General features: G+C 59.5%; 5 protein-coding genes across 5 annotated transcripts; 3 read left to right on the top strand and 2 right to left on the bottom strand.

Moving 5' to 3' along the window:
• The first annotated feature begins 58 nt into the window (after nucleotides 1–58).
• K452DRAFT_321293 (uncharacterized protein) lies at nucleotides 59–2539 on the top strand. The gene is made up of 5 exons (XM_033544382.1): nucleotides 59–843; nucleotides 894–1191; nucleotides 1248–1627; nucleotides 1682–2011; nucleotides 2082–2539. Exons 1-5 carry the CDS (start codon nucleotides 420–422, stop codon nucleotides 2453–2455), a joined length of 1806 nt encoding a protein of 601 aa, XP_033394048.1. The 5' UTR covers nucleotides 59–419; the 3' UTR covers nucleotides 2456–2539.
• A 312-nt stretch (nucleotides 2540–2851) lies between these two features.
• K452DRAFT_353189 (uncharacterized protein) lies at nucleotides 2852–4649 on the bottom strand. Its single transcript, XM_033545812.1, has one exon. The coding sequence runs from the start codon at nucleotides 4469–4471 to the stop codon at nucleotides 2966–2968; it is 1506 nt and encodes a 501-aa protein (XP_033394047.1). The 5' UTR covers nucleotides 4472–4649; the 3' UTR covers nucleotides 2852–2965.
• A 127-nt stretch (nucleotides 4650–4776) lies between these two features.
• K452DRAFT_92006 (uncharacterized protein) lies at nucleotides 4777–5430 on the top strand. Its single transcript, XM_033547315.1, has one exon. The coding sequence runs from the start codon at nucleotides 4829–4831 to the stop codon at nucleotides 5276–5278; it is 450 nt and encodes a 149-aa protein (XP_033394046.1). The 5' UTR covers nucleotides 4777–4828; the 3' UTR covers nucleotides 5279–5430.
• Nucleotides 5431–5728: 298 nt separating this feature from the next.
• K452DRAFT_234319 (uncharacterized protein) lies at nucleotides 5729–7273 on the bottom strand (the record flags this gene model as incomplete). Its single annotated transcript, XM_033537362.1, has 4 exons — nucleotides 5729–6071; nucleotides 6137–6491; nucleotides 6575–6922; nucleotides 7069–7273. 4 exons carry the CDS (start codon nucleotides 7271–7273, stop codon nucleotides 5729–5731), a joined length of 1251 nt encoding a protein of 416 aa, XP_033394045.1.
• Nucleotides 7274–8072: 799 nt separating this feature from the next.
• On the top strand, nucleotides 8073–15092 carry K452DRAFT_321290 (uncharacterized protein; the record flags this gene model as incomplete). Its single annotated transcript, XM_033544381.1, has 3 exons — nucleotides 8073–8180; nucleotides 10816–11761; nucleotides 11815–15092. 3 exons carry the CDS (start codon nucleotides 8073–8075, stop codon nucleotides 14919–14921), a joined length of 4161 nt encoding a protein of 1386 aa, XP_033394044.1. The 3' UTR covers nucleotides 14922–15092.
• Between the last annotated feature and the right edge of the window lie 2491 nt (nucleotides 15093–17583).

The raw sequence follows: 17583 nt of genomic DNA, 5'->3' as shown, positions 1-17583 counted from the left end.
AGCGAGTGGGCCTTTTCTCGTTTTTCACTGCCCTTGGGCCGCGGGCACACAAAAACCTCGAAAAAGCGGATCAGATATCGGGAACGGCCGCGGCGGATTGTGCGATCGAGACCGAGCGGATGCAACGCTGGGCGGCATTATCAGATGAAAACCCAAGATGGGACGACCGGGCGTCATACGTGCGCGCCCCTAGAGCCTCCGCCAGTGCCGGTCGTCCCATCGATCTAGACAAAGCCCTCGTCTGGCGCGAGGGCCCTACGGAGGGGCAGATCGCGGCTTGTTTTGGGGCCTAATCCCCGGCCTGGTGGTGAAAGATTAAGCACTTGCCGCTCCCGCCGTCTTCCCTTCCCTGCAGTCCGCGTGGTCTTGATCTTTTTTTTCTTCCTTTCCTTCGTTCCTATACCACAGCATCAGAAACCATGGCTCAAGCGACCAGCGCCGTCCAGCGTCTTCAGCAGACGCTCCAATTCTTCGAGCCGCAGCAGCGTCCCTCGGGCCTGACCCAGTCAGTCGTTCACGGCTCCATTGACCCTCCTCTGCTGTCTTTCACCCTCGGCGAGCTGCTCGATTTCCAATGCCAGAAGTATGGCTCGCAAGAATGCCTGGTCTTCTCCGCGACTGGCACGCGGTGGACCTACCACCAATTGAAGGAGCAGAGTGTCCTGCTGGCTCGGGGCCTGCTCTCCCTGGGCATCAAGCCAGGTGACCGCGTGGGCATCATGGCCGGCAACTGCGAGGAATATGCCACTATATTCTTTGCCTGCGCCAGGATTGGTGCCATCCTCGTTGTCCTGAACAACACCTACACCGCCACCGAGGCGTCTTTCGCTTTGGACCACACGGGTAAGCCATTGAACAGAGAATTCTAGGAATTGAGGCTGATATCCTCGCAGAGTGCAAGCTCCTCTTCATCCAGCAGAGGATTGGCCGGTCCGACAACTCTGAACTAATCCAGAAGATCAAGTCCGCGGAGCCGCAGAGCGGCAGCCTCTCGAGCGTTGAGCACGTCGTCGCCCTGCGGGAGGACATTCCCGACTTCACGAGCTACGCCAGCCTGATCAACCTGGGCGCCGCCATCTCGCCCTACTACTTGTATCGCGTCAGCACGACGCTGTCCACGCACGATGTCTGCAACCTGCAGTTCACCAGCGGCTCGACCGGCAACCCCAAGGCCGCCATGCTCACTCACCAGTGAGTTCTTGCCCTACAGCTACCTTGGTGCCCAAACACTGACCCACGCCGCGCAGCAACCTCGTCAACAACTCCCGCTTCATCGGCGACCGCATGGCCCTCGGCCCCGAGGACGTGCTGTGCTGCCCGCCCCCGCTTTTCCACTGTTTCGGGCTCGTTTTGGGTTTGATGGCCTGCGTCACGCATGGCAGCAAGATTGTCTTCCCCAACGAGGTGTTCGACGCCGCGGCGACGCTGCGCGCCATCTCGGACGAGCAGTGCACCGCGCTGCATGGCGTGCCGGCCATGTTCGACGCCATCCTTACCCTGCCCCGGCCCGCGGGCTTCGACTGCACGCGCCTGCGCACTGGTATCATTGCCGGCGCGCCAGTGCCGCGCCATCTCATGGAGGGCATTCTCGTCGAGTTGGGCATGACGGAGTACACTAGCAGCTACGGTACGCGCTCTCGTATCTCCCCCATCCCTCACACGCACTAACATGCGCACACAGGCCTGACGGAAGCCTCGCCCACCTGCTTCAACGCACACACCTACGACACGGTCGACCGGCGCCTCACGACGGTGGGGACGATCCTCCCGCACGCACACGCCAAGGTCGTCGACCGCGAAGGCAACGTCGTGCCCGTGGGTGTGCGCGGCGAGCTCTGCATGGCGGGATACCAGCTGCAACGGGGATACTGGCACAACCGGGCCAAGACGGAGGAGTGCATGGTGCGGGACTCGCAGGGGATCGTGTGGCTGCACACGGGCGACGAGGCCGTGATTGACGAGCAGGGCTACTGCAGCATCACGGGGCGGTTCAAGGACATTATCATAAGAGGTACATACGGCCAGCACCCACCACCACCGCCACAATAGCAGCAAAGCTAACCGCACCCCTCCTCCCACAGGCGGCGAGAACATCTACCCCCTCGAAATCGAGTCGCGGCTGCACGCGCACGCATCGATAACCAACGCAGTGGTAGTCGGGATCCCACACGCCAAGTACGGCGAAGTCGTGGGCGCGTTCCTGGCCCACGCGCCCAACACGCCACGGCCGAGCGACGACGAGCTGCGCGCGTGGACGCGCCAGACCCTCGGCCGGCACAAGGCCCCCGCGCACGTCTTCTGGCTCGGCGAGGAGCCCGGCGTGCCTGCTACCGTGCCCATGACGGGCAGCGGCAAGGTGCGCAAGTTCGAGCTGCGCGCTGCGGGCGAGGCGGTGGTGCGGGCGCGCGAGCAGCATGTCGTGCAGGCGGGCGCGGTGCAGGAGATGAGTGCGTAGATGGGGCGACGGCGGCTTGTATACCTTGAGAAAAGAGAGAGAGAGAAAGAGAGAGAGAGAGACGGACGGAGGAGAGGCGTTTTTACTTTTATTGACTTCTTCGCAACACCGCCGCACTGGCGTATTGTACCCCGTTAGTTTTAGCACAGCATGATATCAGCACACCGACGATTGTATTTCTTCCTACATACATACCACAACCCTCAAACCCTCGCACTCTCACACCTCGCCCGCCATCAAAACGGGACGCCTAAGCCCTAAAGCGCACTAGCACTAGCGGCACGCCACGCGCGCACGCGCCATTTCACATGTCATGGGCGCGAAGCGGAAGCCCCACCGCGCGACGCCGACGCGTCCTACGTAACGTAACGAATTGCGTACGCGTATGTCTTCCATGTCTCGGACGGCTCGTTTGAGGGTGGCTGACTACGGATGTAGGCACCTACAACCTACGGAGATACACACATACAACCACAACACAACACAACCATCACACAACACACGCCATGCTCACAGCCTTGCCACCGCCCTCACCACGCCGCCCTCGCCCGTCTCCTCCCCCTCCGGCTCCCACGCCAGCGGACAAAGCTGGAAGAACCACTCGCGCTCACACGCAACCACCGCGCTGCGCTTATGCGGCAAGTCGACGAAGCGTAGCACATGGAACCCACAGCGGGCATCGTAATCCAAGACGGTAGTATTCGTGGCCCTCGGCTCACCAACCAAACGCATGGTGCGCGGCTCATCCAGAAACATGAAATGCATCAGACCCGACCACCACGCCGCGACGCGATGGGGCCCGCGAAACCTCGCATCGCCAACCAAGCTGTGCCGGCCGCGGTCGTACGCGCCGGCGTCGAAGTGCGCGCCCATATGGTCCTCCTTGGCCCAGTAGACCTCGAAGTACGCGAACGCGGCGCCGTCGAACCGCGCCAGCAGCGCGAGCGTGTGCAAGTCCTCGTGCTGCCGCCGCAGGTACGCCGTGTGCGCCTCCACGCTGCCCGTCTCGTTCCACCCCGCCGCGACGCGCGGGTCGTTCTGCCACGCGTGGAAGAGGCGCACGTGCGCGCTGTTGCGCCAGTCCAGCGCTACTATCGAGAACTGCGCCCCTAGGTGCGGGATCCACCGGCTGTAAACGACGCTGCCTGGCGCTGGCTTCGCCGGCCGCACCGGGTGCTGCGTGTGCCGTGGCTGCGGCGGCCATGCCGTCACGGCCGCTGGTAAGTGTGGGAATGCCGGATACATGGCTGATGGCTGCAGCGCGTGCTCGGCGAGCCAGATGGGCCGCGGCCCGGTGGGCGAGCCGGCGCCTTGCCAGAAACTGCCTGCGAAGAGGAGGAACTCGCCTGCGCCTGCGCCTGCGCCTGCGTCTGCGTCTGCGTCTGCGTCTGTGGCTGTGGCTGTGGCTGTGGCTGCGGTAGCCAGCTTGCGCAGCTGCTCCAACTGCTGCGCCGAGGCCGCCGGATGCGGCACCAGCAGGCCGACGGCGCAGAGGCGGTGTGCCAGCTCCTCGGCGCCGGGGCCCTGCAGCGCAACCCGGAAGACCTCGGCTTTGGGGTGCAGCGTCACGAGTGCGTAGGCCAGTAGCCAGAACTGCGGCACGCTGGGCGGCGAGCCCTCGCTGCTGCTGCTGTTGCTGCTGCTGTTGCTGTCGCTCCAGCTAACAGCCGTAAGCGGCGTGCGCCGCGCCCGCGCCCACGAGCTGTTGTCCCCCAGCGCGGGACAGGCCTCCAGGTCAGGCGGCTGAGGCGCCGTCCACGCCAGGCGGGGATGGTGCAGCGGCACTGGCGGCGCAACGCCCTTGCCACAGGGGCTCGTAACGTCTGGGCGGTGCAGGACGCGGTACTGCGGGCTGGCACTGCCACTACTGCCACCATTGGTGGTAGGTGTGCTAGTGGTGGGAGTGGTCGTGTCTTCGACGACGTCGTAGGCCGTGAGGTACGGGTGCGGGAGGTGGATGCGCTGCGGGAACGCGCGCTGCGTCGACGAGGAGGAGGAGCAGGAAGAAGATGCCATTGCGACGATGCTTGCGTTGTGCGGAGAGGTAAGACACGATTAGAGTTGCGGGAGCTACCACAGACAATGTCTCAGAGCGCACACCTACCCACCCACCCTAGGTATACCTACCTACCAGCCCAGTGTCCAGCACGCAGCGCCGGGGGTTCTCGGGCCCGGCGACAGCGGCGACGGCGGGGAAGCCTACCTGCCCTGACCTAACCTGACCTAACCGAAGCGCTCTATCCCCCCGCCTCTTCCTTTCCTTGGTGGTGGCAGCGCACCGCATTGCGCAACAAGCTTGCTTGGCCGCTTGGCCGCATCGTCGGCGGGGCATGGCACGCCATGGCATCATAACTGCAGCGCACGCACGCATGCATGCAGGGCAGTATGCGCGCCACCGCGATTGTGCAGGCATCCTCAACGGGCACCCCGCCTGGCACCCCTGCCCCTCCCCTCGCTTACAAGCAAGCAACCCAGCAACCCAGCAACCTAGCAGCCAAGCCAGCAAGCAAGCAAGCAAGCAAGCAAGCAAGCCAAACCCCCCAGCCCTCTTGGCTAAATGCCGCGGACCAGCGCGCCCGTGCCCGTCCGCATCCACATCTGATAACGGGGCGGTGCCCCTCTCTGTTGATCCCGAATTCGATACGAGGTACGGGTGCCGCACTGCTTCCTTATCAGATGGCATGGCATGAGCATGACGCCACTGCCTACGGTACCCCTGCCTCACTTAGGTACTGTCCCACATGTACTGTCCCACTGCCGCTGCTGGGTTGCCGGTTGCGGCAGCGGCCTCGGGTAAAGAAGAAGAGGAAGAGGAGGGGTTGATGTCTATTGACAATTACGGTAAGTGGGGCAGAAGGGGGTGGTGCTTGCTTGCTTGCTTGCTTGCGGGTTTGTGCTGCTTTTGCGGCGTTGCATACACTACACTACGGATATGCTCGAGAGGTGTAGCGACCTGGAGGTACGAGGTCGTGTGCCAGATATCAGTGGGTGGTGTGTTCAGTGAGTGCGGTTTCTGTCCTCTGCAGTCTACATAGGTAGCTCCATGTCCAGCTCCAAGCCGTTCTCCTCTCCCCCTCCCCCTTCGCATCCCCTCCACTAAGCCCAACACACCTACCTACCTAACCACGTCAAGCCCCCGCCGCCCCAACCACAGCAGCCGGCGCCGGCGCCGGTGGCGGCAAATGCTGTTCCAGGCGCAAGAAGCGCAGCGTACCTACAGACACAGACAGGCAAGTCAGCACAACAGCACAACAGCACGCAAAACACCAACCATCACCACAAACAAACAAACAAAAGCAAACACGCGCACTTACTGCCCCACCCCAAATCCTCCCCAAACACATCCTCCAGCTTCTCCCGTCCCCACAGCACGCCCTGGTCGGGATGGAACGTGACGGCCTGCGCTCCCACAGCCAGGCCCATCATAGGCGCGACGTGCGGAAACGTTGACGGAGCCGGCGGCGCAGCGCTAGGGTCTTCGTCGTTGAGCATTCCGGCCACGATGTTCGATGCGGCGACCTGCCCCATGACGAGCGCGGGGCCGGCCCGCTTGATCCCGCTCCAGTGGCAGATGTCGCCGGCCGCGAAATGTCGGGGGGAAGAGGTGAGTGCCATTCTGGTGGGGGAGGGGGGTTAGTTGGTGGTGTGGTGCGATGTAGGTAGTGGGCAGTAGGGGCGTACCTCTCGTCCACGAAAACGTAGCCCTCGGCATCGACGGCCTCGCGCGGCAGAAACGACGTGTTAGGTGTAAAACGGCTGACGGCATCGAAGACGGCGCCGGCGACGATGCTGCGCCCGTCGGTGAGCGTCACGGTGGTGCTGGTAGCTGTGACTCCGTCCGCGCTCTTGGCCATTGTCGCGCGCTGCCCGAGGACGAGTTCGACGCCTTCGGCGCGCAGCAGCTGCGCGGCGCGGTCTTTGAACTCTTGGGGAAGCGGCTCGTTCGAGAGCAGGGATTGGCGCGAGTGTATCAGCACGACGCGGTTGTGCGGGTGGTGCTGCTTTATTTCGGCGGCGAACTCGATGCCGACGGCGCCTTTGGTGGGAGAGCGGGGGGTTAGTGTCTATAGAGGTGGTACAGGCTCTCTGTTTGTTTGCTCCGCCTAGCTACGCACTCACCTCCGCCGACAACGACCACGGTCGCGTTCGCCGCCGTCGCGATCCCGGCGATGTGTTTGTTGGCGTCGAGGACGTAGTCCTTGAAGGCCGTGGCGCGCGGGACTATTGGCCAGGCGCGCTTCAGGCCTGTGGCTAGGACGAGGTAGTCATACTCGAGGCGGGCTTCTTGGCCGTCGTTGTCATTGTCGATATATGCGATGGTGCGCGTCGACGGCGTCACGCGCTTGATGGCCCCGTGCAGGATGCGGACTTCTTTGCGCTGCAGGCGCGCGATGTCCCGGTGCGGGAGCCACGAGCCTTGCACCGCGGCTCTGGCGACGTGGGCGAGGGGCGAGCCTACCGAGTGGACTGCAGTGATGGCGCTATATCAGCAAGCCGTGAGAGAAGGTGTTTCTTGCGCGCGCGCCGTCAAGGTGCTGCCCGCGGTTGCGCAGCAAGAAGCCGCGGGCCCTGGCCTGGCATGCCCTGGCTGATGGTGTTATTGGTGGACGTACAAAAGCCATCCCGCTCGTCGAGCAGGGTGATCTCGACACGCCGCCGCGGCCTTCTTCCGCGTCCGCCATCAATGCCGTCGAGCAGGCCCAACACGGCTGCCATGCCGGCGTAGGCGCCTCCGACCACGACAACGCGATGCGGCGGCTCGAGCGACGCATGGCCGTTCTGCTCAGCAGCAGCTCCTTCAGTTTCCGAGAAAGCCATAACTTGGTCGCCCCAACAGCGTGGTCAGGTCAACGGAATAGGCCAAGATCGTCGTGGGGATATAGCGAATAAAGCGATTGTGTACAACGGAAAGCGGAAACCAAAGTGCTCCTCCGAGAGCCTCGCGGCGTCAAGTGTGCGTCCTCTTCTTCTTCAGCGCGGGCGGCCTCCGCGTCCCGCAGCGCAAGGGGCGCCGCTTCCGCTGTCGCCATGGAGGCCGCTGCATCGAGCCATGCATGTCCGGTGCCGCACATGACGGAGGACCATTCGGTACGAGTGGTGCTCCTAGCAGAGCGGTGGCTGGGCGGGGCGGGTAATGTTCAGTTAAAGTTATCAGATCCGCACCTGCTTTGATATCCCGGCCGTGCATGGCCGCCATGCCGCGCTCCCTGTCTTCTATTCGTATCCGGCGCACCATCTCCCGCCATCAAACAAGTCGACTCGCATGGCGTGGCTCGTCTAACGTTTTCCTATCTACCTACGTAGGTAGTTAGTTCATGCGCCGGAGCGTCGCTAGGTTTGCCCCCCCTCCTTCACCCTTCGCCGAGGCCGGCTTCGTGTTATCTGATCGAATAGAAGCACTCTCGCAAGCCCGCTAGTCCAAGCCTCCCCGTGCTCGCTCATCTTATCTGATCATATCATATCCATCTCCACCTCGTGTCCGGCAGTGGAAAGGTCCCCGCTGACGAGCCTCTGCTTGCCGTCTCTACCGATGCCGGCTCCGACTACGGTTCGCTGTGTAATGACTCCGTGCACGAGAGCAGCGTGAGCAGTCCGGAAAGCGGGTTGAGGCAAGGAGATGACGCAGCAGCGTCAGCCACCTAGCCCCGACGAGACGGCCTCGCGCAATGCCGAAGCCGTCACTTCGGCCTGGGGCAAGAACGCCGTCGTCCTTTCCTACGCCGCCGTCTTTTTGGTCGTCTAGGGCCGCGGAGTGGGTTACGTAGCTATAGTCGCGTGTACTGCGTAGTTGCAGTGGCGCGCCTGGTATCTGCATCTATTGTTGATGAATGCAGGACTGCTTCTCATGGCCATATGCAATAGTATCGCTACTTATGCAATCGTGCAAGTAAGCTGTTTAACGCTGTTTCTGTTCCTATCCAAGGTTAGCAGCTCATTGTCTAGGTGTTTTACTGGCTCTGCTTTAGTAGCATAGGCTATATTATACATATCGTTCTAGCTGATGTTAGTAGCCTTGAAAACAGAGCAATTGCGTTTGCTTATTCGTCGACTCCGTATGTCCTCACCACCTTCCTGGTCCGGCTGTCGCGCAGTGGTTTTTCGATTTTAGCTCTTGGAGATGGGCGTTTGTTGTCTTTGCTATAACAACGCCCCTCGTCTCTACTCTGATGATAGCGTTGTTTTTTATACGAGACACATATAGAGGTGCTGGGAACAGAAATAGGAGACTTTTGACAAGGGAGGACTCAAAAGTTCATCACTGGATTCGATGGTAAGCGAATTTTTATTTAAGTTTACTAGATATCCTATATCTATTCCCCCGTATAACCATCTTTCTTATACCCCTGATCAGTTCTATCAGGTTCAACCTTTTGGATCCGTGACATTTTGTAGAAACATATGCTAACAAAACCAGCCGTAGGCACTATACTCTTCCTTACAGGCAAAACTCTCGTCCTCCTCCCTCTAAGCTTCCGATCCTACGAAAACAACTACTAGCATTCTCCCCCTATACTTCTTAAGAGCATCACCGGATACGGGTGTCTCTGTCTCTTTATCATGTGGGAATACAAGTACGCTTCAGTCAAACTGATTCCGTACGATGTGGTGAGGGATTGGATACGTAGATGATATAGGCTACGCTCAGATGGATTCTAAGCTGGCGGTAGAAGGAAGAAATATAATTGAACTCGTAGACAGTATAACTTCACGCATATCACGAGGACATGGCTGAAGTGTTTGTCGTTGTTGTTTGCCTTTATTCTCCGGGTTGCTCTGCCGTGCCCCGGTGATTCACGAACCCGAGCACCCAAAAGCGTGGGCAGCACAGCGCGGGCCGACAGTCCGCACGCGCGTCAGGGCCGCCAGCACACCCGGCCGAGGCAAAAAAGCCACCAAGCGAACATCCGCGGTTCCCGCCCGGAAGAGCAGGTGAGAGCGAGAGAGGGGCCCACGGGAGAGTGCGCAGTGGAGACTGGAGAGCAGGCAGGAGGGGAGGGCCCGCCCCCGGCAAAGCGCGCCCCCTCTCCCTCTCCCCCGGCAGACCCTGTCATCAGATAAGTCTCTGATCCCAACTGCATTGAGGCGGCGCCGAGGGCGCACATGAATCTCCGAGAGAGGGAGCCCATGGACATGGTGTGCTGATCTAATCAGATTGATTGGGTCGCTCGCGTGCTGAAGACTAGCTGCGCCGATCGCTGTTGCACAAAGGCTGCAACACAAACGTCTGGGTTTTTGCCGGACAGCCGTCATTGCGCGCAGCGGGATCCCGGCTTCCGCAAAGCTTGTGATCTGATAAAAACGAGAAAATTTTTATCTGATTGTGGGGACTGACGTCTGGGCGTAGCGCTTGGATGCTAGGTGCTTGGCTGCCTTTTGGGCCGCGCCCGCGCCCACCGAGGATTATTACCGAGCGGCGTTCTGTACGATATCTGTTCCGTGGAAGACGAGGCGGAGATGAGGTCTTAGGTAAGGAATTATTCCGCCGTGTGGTTCGTTGGACATGGAGCATGGCGTCTGCTCTTCCAGCTTCAACACCACATCCACCATTCCGGACGCTCTCTTTCGATTCACCCCACGATGCTTCGCCTACTCCTAACTCCGATAGGCAGCTCCACCCCCTACTCCGCATCCTACTGAGTAAGGCAAAGGCAATGCCAGTCTTGCGCAATCCCGCCCGCCGTCGAGACGGTCTCTGATCTCTCTCGAAAATCCGCTGATCGCTGACAAAGGCGGGCAAGATTTTCCATGCAACCAACAAGGCCGAATCTGGGACATGGCTAACGGCTCGGTACGCCTTTTCTCGACTCGATCGAAACACGGCTAAAAAGCAGCCGCCGACTCGAGGCGCCCCGCCATCACCGCATCATGTTTAATGCTTGTCTTATCAGATGGGTTATGTCTCCGAAAAGAATGGGGATGCGCTTGTCTCGCCCCCTGTCCCCCCTGTCCATTGGCTCCTGCGCCTTTCTCCCTCGAGTGGGGTAGCCGCGCGAACCTCATCTGGTCTTCATCCTCTGCCACTTGCCAAAAGTTGCCATCATTTCGTATCCCGATTTTCGGACGTGCAGCGCCCAGCCTGCATGGCGTTCGCGATGGATGGCACGATGGCTGCACGACAAAAAAAAAAAAAAGTCTCGAGGACCACATCCTCGTCTGACGCTGTTATTGCTAGTTGAGTGATCCGAGTGACTGCTGAAGGAGACGGCCATTGTGTACAACTGAACATTATGGCGGGGACAAAGGCAAGTATATACATACCTTTTTCACTGCCACACACGTCGCCGTCTGCCTCGGACGCGCGTTAACAAAGCACACCCGCACCTCCTGGTAGCGTCTATGGCTAACACTTTCCACTCCAGCCTAGCAGCAGCAGCTGGCTTCGGCGATTGGCCGGCAAGGTCGTCGACGATAAGTTCTTCCCACTGCTCCTCTACGCCGACCCGGAGAAGCTGGACTACATTCTGCTGTTCGCGGGCATCATCGGAGCCATCTGCTCCGGCTTTCCCTTCCCCTTCCTAGGCATATTGTTCGGAAAGCTGGTGGATGACATAAACTCGTCAGCATGCGCCGAAGGGCCTCCTGCGAACCTGGAGTCCATGGTCCGCAAGAAGGTCATCGCAGTAACTTGCGTGGCTGTGGCCAACTTCTCGCTCATCTATCTCTACATGGGTTGCTGGACGCTGTTTGGGGAACGCCTCGTCCGCCGTCTGCGCACGCGCTACCTCTCCGCTTTGCTGCGCCAAGAGGCAGCGTTCTTCGATGGTCTCCCCGCGGGAGAGGTAGCGTCTCGCCTCGATACCGACCTGCAGACCATCCAAGCGGGTGTGTCTGAGAAGGTCGGTATCTATCTTGCTAGTCTGTCGTACTTCCTGGCCGCCTACGTGGTAGCTTTCATCACGGATGCGCGGCTCGCAATCATCCTGTTCGCCCTTGTGCCGACTTACTATGTAATGGTCAAAGTCGGCAACCACTTCACTGGCAAGTATACGAACGCCGTGGCCGATGCCGTGGCCGATGCCAGCTCCATCGCTTCAGAGTGCTTGTCCAATATCCAGATCGTCCATGCCTTTGGCCTAGAATCTCGCCTCGAAGCTATCTTTACCGGCCACTTGCTCAAGGCCCAGCCCGCTGCTATTCGCAACTTCATCACTGCCGCGTGCCAGCTGGGCTTCTTGTATTTTGTGGCGTACTCGGCCAATGCCGTGGCCATTTGGCAGGGCAGCATGCAGATAGGAGACGCCATCGCTCAGAAATCCGACTTCACAATCGGCCATGTGTATACTTGCATTCTAGTGTTGATTGATGGTGAGATTGATCTCTTTTAAAATGCTCTTCTGAGCACTGGCTAATGTCCAAAGCCTCATTCATCCTTACCCAAGTCTCGCCATTCATGCAAATCTTCTCCTCTGCAGCCGTTTCTGCGCAGAAGCTCTTCGACACCATCGACCGCACGTCCGAGATTGACGGGACCTCCGACTTCCACGGCCAGATCCTGCCCACGTTCCGTGGGAACATCGAGTTCAAGCATGTTTCCTTTGTCTACCCTTCCCGCCCAGATGCGCAGGTTCTGGACGGACTGACTTTGAGCGTCGAGGCTGGGAAAGTCACGGCCATCGTCGGCTCCTCCGGGAGCGGCAAGTCGACGCTTGCATCCCTGATCCCGCGTGTCTACGACGTTACAGGCGGAGAAGTCAGTGTGGATGGCCTCGGCGTAAAGGAGCTCAACACGCGCTACCTGCGCAGCAACATTGCCGTCGTCGAGCAGAACCCTGCGTTGTTCGACGCGTCCATCTTGGAGAACATAGCGTTTGGGCTTGTCGGCTCTCCCAGACGAGACCACCTGTACCTCCAGCCGGCGCTGCTGAACGGCAGTCTCGAGGGGGCAGTGAAAGCGGCGCAGAAGGGACGCGCTCTCGACCACCCCACAGACCCTGCCGTCCAGAAGATTATCGCACTTGTGCAGGACGCGGCAGGCCGCGCTAGCGTGATGGAATTCGCGGACAGGCTTGAGCATGGCCTAGCTACGCAAGTTGGCGTTGGTGGTCGCCAGCTGAGCGGGGGCCAGAAGCAACGCGTGGCTATTGCCAGGGCTTTGGTGCGCGATTCGCCGGTCTTGATCTTGGACGAAGCCACGTCTGCGCTGGATTCCATCTCCGAGAAGAAGATCCAGGCGGCGCTGGAGGAGTCGTGCAAGGGCAAGACTTTGGTGGTTATTGCTCATCGGTTGTCGACGATCAAGAATGCGGATACCATCATGGCGATGGCGAAGGGACGGGTCGTCGAGCAGGGTACTTATAGTGAGTTGTTGGAAAAGGACGGGCTGTTTGCCTCGCTGGTCCGCTTGCAGGATATTGAGAAAGAAACAAACAAAGCCGCCGTGGCGGACCTTGTCGACGTGCCCTCTGGCTCGGCCGCTGGAGATAAATCTGACAATGGGCCTTCGGATAAAGAGCTGGATGAGAAGGCTGAAATGGGCGATATTGACCTTGATTCTGATGGCGAGGACCTCCCTCTGCTCGAGTCAGACCCGGCATACAAGACTGAAAAGGAGGAAGAGCCCCTCCAGGCCAAACAGCACTCGTTTGTCTCGACTTTCATCCGCGTCGTAGGGCTCGCTCGTAAGTGGCGCATCTACATCTGGATTGGCAGCATTGCGGCCATCGTCGTCGGCGGGTCACACTCGGGCGAGGCGCTGATATTCGGCAACATGATCGGGGCGATCAACCCATGCCGGGAGGAGGCGTTTGTACGACGGGCCGGGATCGTCTTCTCGCGGCTGTTCTTCCTGCTGGCGGTGGTCGAGTTCAGCGGCGCCGTGGCGCGGGGCAGCGCGTTTGGCTTTGTGGCCGAGAAGCTGGTGGTCAAGACGCGCGTGCTCACGCTGCGCAGCCTGCTGAGCCAGGACGTGGCGTGGCACGAGTCTGCGGGGCGCACGCCCGACAAGCTGCTCGGGTACTTGACGACGGACACGACAAGCCTGAGCGGCATGACGGGCAGCGTGCTGGGCATCTCGTTCTCCATCATTGTGAGCCTGGTGCTCGGCGTGACCATCTCGCACTTTGTGGCGTGGAAGATCGCCATCGTGTTGCTGGCGACTGTGCCGGTGCTGCTGGCGTCCGGGTACCTGCGCCTGCGCATGCTGGCCCGCTTCCACGAGAAGCACACAGCCGCCTTCACCCAGTCGGTCGCCGTGGCCAAGGAGGCCGTCGACTGCATCCGCACCGTCGCCGCCTTCTCGCTCGAGGACCTCGCCCTGCACGCCTACAGACGCGCCCTGCATGCCCCGTACGCCGCCACCCTGCGCGCCATCACCCTCGGCAACTTCTGGCTCGCCCTCTCCTACAGCATCAGCAACCTCGTCTACGCCCTGGCCTATTGGTGGGGCGCGAAGCTCACGGCTAATGCCACCTACTCGCAGACGCAGTTCTTCATCGTCCTCCCCGCCCTGCTGTTCAGCTCGCAGGCGTGCGGCCAGTTCTTCTCCCTCGCCCCCGACATGTCGCGCGCTGGCGTCGCCGCCCGCCGCATCCTCGAGCTCATCGAACAAGGCCCGAAAGGCCCTTTGCAGCCGCCGCCGCCCCCCGCGCAGCCAGACGACAGCGTCACCGCCAGTTTCAAAGCCTACGACGAGGACTCGGCCTCCGACGACGACAACGACGACGAAGAAGCCGCCCTCGGCCTGCCGCTGAAGCAGCTCCCCTCGCCCACCACCTCCCCAACCGCCCAAGGCATAGCAATCGCCTTCAACAACGTGCGGTTCAGCTACCCGTCGCGGCCGGGCACCGAGGCCCTCAAGGGGCTCACCCTCAACATACGCGCAAACACGTTCGCGGCGCTGACCGGGCCCTCCGGCTCCGGCAAGTCGACGGCCTTCGCGCTCATCGAGCGCTTCTATGCCCCAGACTCCGGCACCGTGACGCTGGACGGGGTTATGGCGTCCGCGTCCGCCCGCGCCGCCATCGCGCTCGTGCCGCAGGAGTGCGCGCTGTTTGACGGGAGCGTGGCGTTCAACATCGGGCTAGGCTCCGCTGGGAGCCAAGCCCCCACGCAAGCAGAGATCGAAGCCGCGGCGCGGGCCGCGAACGTGCACGACGCGATTGCGGCGCTGCCCGCGGGCTACGCGACGCGCTGCGGGGCGCGGGGCAGCCAGTTCTCTGGCGGGCAGCGGCAGCGGCTGGCGATAGCGCGGGCGCTGGTGCGGCGGCCCCGACTGCTGCTGCTGGATGAGCCGACGAGCGCGCTGGATGCTGAGAGCGAGGCGGTGTGGCAGGAGACGCTGGGTCAGGTTGTTAGGGGGAGCGGCGTCACGGTCGTGGTGATTGCGCATCGCTTGGCGACGATCCGCAAGGCGCACTGTATTTTCTATGTTGATGGCGGGGTTTGTGTCGATAGTGGAGGGCATGACGAGTTGCTGCGCAGGAACGAGATGTATCGGCGCAGTGTGCTGCTTCAGACGCTGAGTTAGAAGGGTGCGTCGAGTCGTGGGATGAGGTTTAGAGTTGTTGGGTTGACGGGTTTTGGATGCTTTATGCTGGCCTACCATACATATATAGTGTCATGTTTTCTAGAATGTAAGTCACCAAGACGAGCTAAGGGTTCTGCTTGCTAGTTATATCAGCATGCGACCTAATCATCGTCGCCTCCGCATACGTATACACTCAACCCCTTATACCTATACATAAGCCTATCTACGTAGGAAGTGGTTTCTATAGTCACAAAAAGAGATAACCATAGGCAAACGAATCGAGTCACTGATATAAAGGGTTTATTTTTATCTAGACAGAAAGTGAAATCCGTATATACGTCTTCGAAGATAACATCCGTCTTAATGAGAGTCAGGTCACCCGCACATGAAGACACTTGTATTCATCTGGACGTGAACCAAGTCATCCATACACAAAAAGTTAATTTTCATGTAGGCGAGAGTCAAGGTCCCTGCTTATATAAAAACAACTTTCATTATTACGAGGACCAGATCATCTACATACAGAGGAAAAGTCACCGTCTAGATAAAGATTGAGTCCTCGCCGTATAAAATATTGCTTTTTATATGGTCGCGAACCGAACTCTCTAGTTACAAAATGTTGGTTCTCGTCTGCATAGAGATCGACTAGTACTGGTAAGGAAGTGAGTTTTATAGTATGTGGCCGCTGGGGCCAAGTAAGAAGTACGCGCGAAGGATGCCGTTTGTGGTATTGAATGCGTGACTGGCTTCTCTGATTGGCTGACGGTGAAAGGTGGACACCATCGGGATATCACGGCCAGCACAGGAAGCTGGTTGTTGACAGTCTCTACATGCTGCTGAGTGTGCGTATGTCGCGTGGTCATCTCAACTTATATGGTTAGCAGAAGCAGCAACAGAAACACGCCTACAAGAACACGAATACCCCATCTCACACGACAACACATCTATTAAACGCCGTCTGTGTGCGCAGCGTAACTAGCTACATGCGTTGGCAGCGCTGCTCCGCGCCACCAACACCAAACGCCAGATCGCTGAAAAACAGGACTAACCGCGCAGCAACAAAGGAAAGAAGAGAACGTGGCTCGCCGTAAGGGCTTCATATCGCGTATCCGAGCATTAGGTATCGTTACCAGACATCAACAGCAAGAGCGTAACCCAGCGGCGCGTGGATATGAAGAGACAGGCAGCCAGGACCATGACTAAAAAGAAGATAAAAACACCATACTTTGCAGGAAGGACAGACTTTTTGGGTTCCGCACACTAGCGGGGACGTGCTGACAGCGTGAGGCAAAGCGATGCGCGCTGGAGGGGCAAGGGAAGAAGGCTTCAGCAAGCAGTGCGGGAAGGAGGAAAAAGAGAGATAAATGGGAAACACCAAGCCGCCAAGCTCCTGGACCTTCCCATGGAAACGCGACTTCGACGCTGTTCGCGCGCGCAAAGGCGCATGAATGAGCGTCCAGAGGCCAGCGCCCAGCACAGGTGCGTCCAGCCGACAAGCGGCTGCGAAGCGCGACATTGGCTTTCCGTTTTTTACTCCTTTTCTTCTCCGTTTGATGCTGCTTTCTCCGCCTTTCCTTTCGCCTGCTTCCGCGATGCCGTTTAAGTGCCGAGCTTTTTGAAGATGTTGACGCCAGCAGTGGCTGTGTCTGTGCCGCCGGTGACCTTCTTGAAGCCGGTGGCTCCATTCTGCCCGGCGACGGCGCAATTGGCATCCTTGTCGCAGGCGTTGATGTAATCCTCGGCCGGCAATGACGACGTCGGCGAAAAGGTACTGCCTATCATGGCAGCACTGTTGTTCTGGCCACACTTAATCATGAAGTATGTGCCTGTCGTGGCGGCGCGGAAGACCTTGCCATCATCGCGTGAGCTAGTACAACTGATTGGACTCGTCACCACGTTGTACTGTACAGAGTTGAAGATGTACGTAGCCGGGGGGGGTGCCGGGTTGTTTGTTGCCGCCGACTTCCTTCTCGCAGCTATACTACCGGTTACAGTAATGAGGGCTCCTGAGCCTTTGAGAGTGCATGTTGTTCCCGCATAGACCGTATTTGAGCAGGTTGAAAGAAGTTCACATCGCATGATGCAGTCCTCCATACTAGGCGACGTAAAGCTATCCAGAGTTGTACCGTCTGTGCTCGAGCCACAGGTAACAGTATAGACGGCTCCGTACCGTGTGACGAAATCTTTGCCAGAGGTTGCGGGGCAAGAGATCGGGACTTGGGCAGAAGAGCCGCAGTTACCGTATGCTGAAAGACATCCGGCACCGCAGTAGTCAGCAGTGCCACCGCAGTAACCACTCGCGCTGCAGCATGTTTCAAAGGTGGAAGTATAGCCAAGACATGACCCTAGAGCTGCGGTGCCGCAGCGTCCATTGGTGCTGTTTGGAACAGTAGTACCTGGAGAAAAACCGCTGTTAGCCGGAGAGTTGTTGGCAGACGTAGTGCCTGTGAGTTGTTCGAAACAGTACCTGATCCAGCACCGGTACCTGAGCCAGTACCGGTACCTGAACCAGCACCAGCAGCAGGCCGTTGATCGCCCGTGTAGACGTTGGCAGCGCCAGCAGCTGGGGGCGTGTACTGCGCGTTCGTACCGGCCAAACTCGTGGAAATGCTAGCGCTCGGAGCAAGGGTCCTGGCCTCTGCGCCACACACAGGACTGCCGG

The sequence above is a fragment of the Aplosporella prunicola genome (genome assembly GCF_010093885.1).
Source record: "Aplosporella prunicola CBS 121167 unplaced genomic scaffold K452scaffold_24, whole genome shotgun sequence".
Classification (NCBI taxonomy): Eukaryota; Fungi; Ascomycota; class Dothideomycetes; order Botryosphaeriales; family Aplosporellaceae; genus Aplosporella; species Aplosporella prunicola.
This window is presented reverse-complemented; position numbering and strand designations above follow the sequence as displayed.

Bases quoted from the DNA above. Each gene is read 5' to 3' on its own strand.
- K452DRAFT_353189 (XM_033545812.1), bottom strand. From the start codon at position 4,471: ATGGCATCTTCTTCCTGCTCCTCCTCCTCGTCGACGCAGCGCGCGTTC.
- K452DRAFT_92006 (XM_033547315.1), top strand. From the start codon at position 4,829: ATGCAGGGCAGTATGCGCGCCACCGCGATTGTGCAGGCATCCTCAACG.
- K452DRAFT_321293 (XM_033544382.1), top strand. From the start codon at position 420: ATGGCTCAAGCGACCAGCGCCGTCCAGCGTCTTCAGCAGACGCTCCAA. The intron at 844-893 runs GTAAGCCATTGA...ATATCCTCGCAG, and splicing joins TTTCGCTTTGGACCACACGG to AGTGCAAGCTCCTCTTCATC. The intron at 1,628-1,681 runs GTACGCGCTCTC...ATGCGCACACAG, and splicing joins GGAGTACACTAGCAGCTACG to GCCTGACGGAAGCCTCGCCC.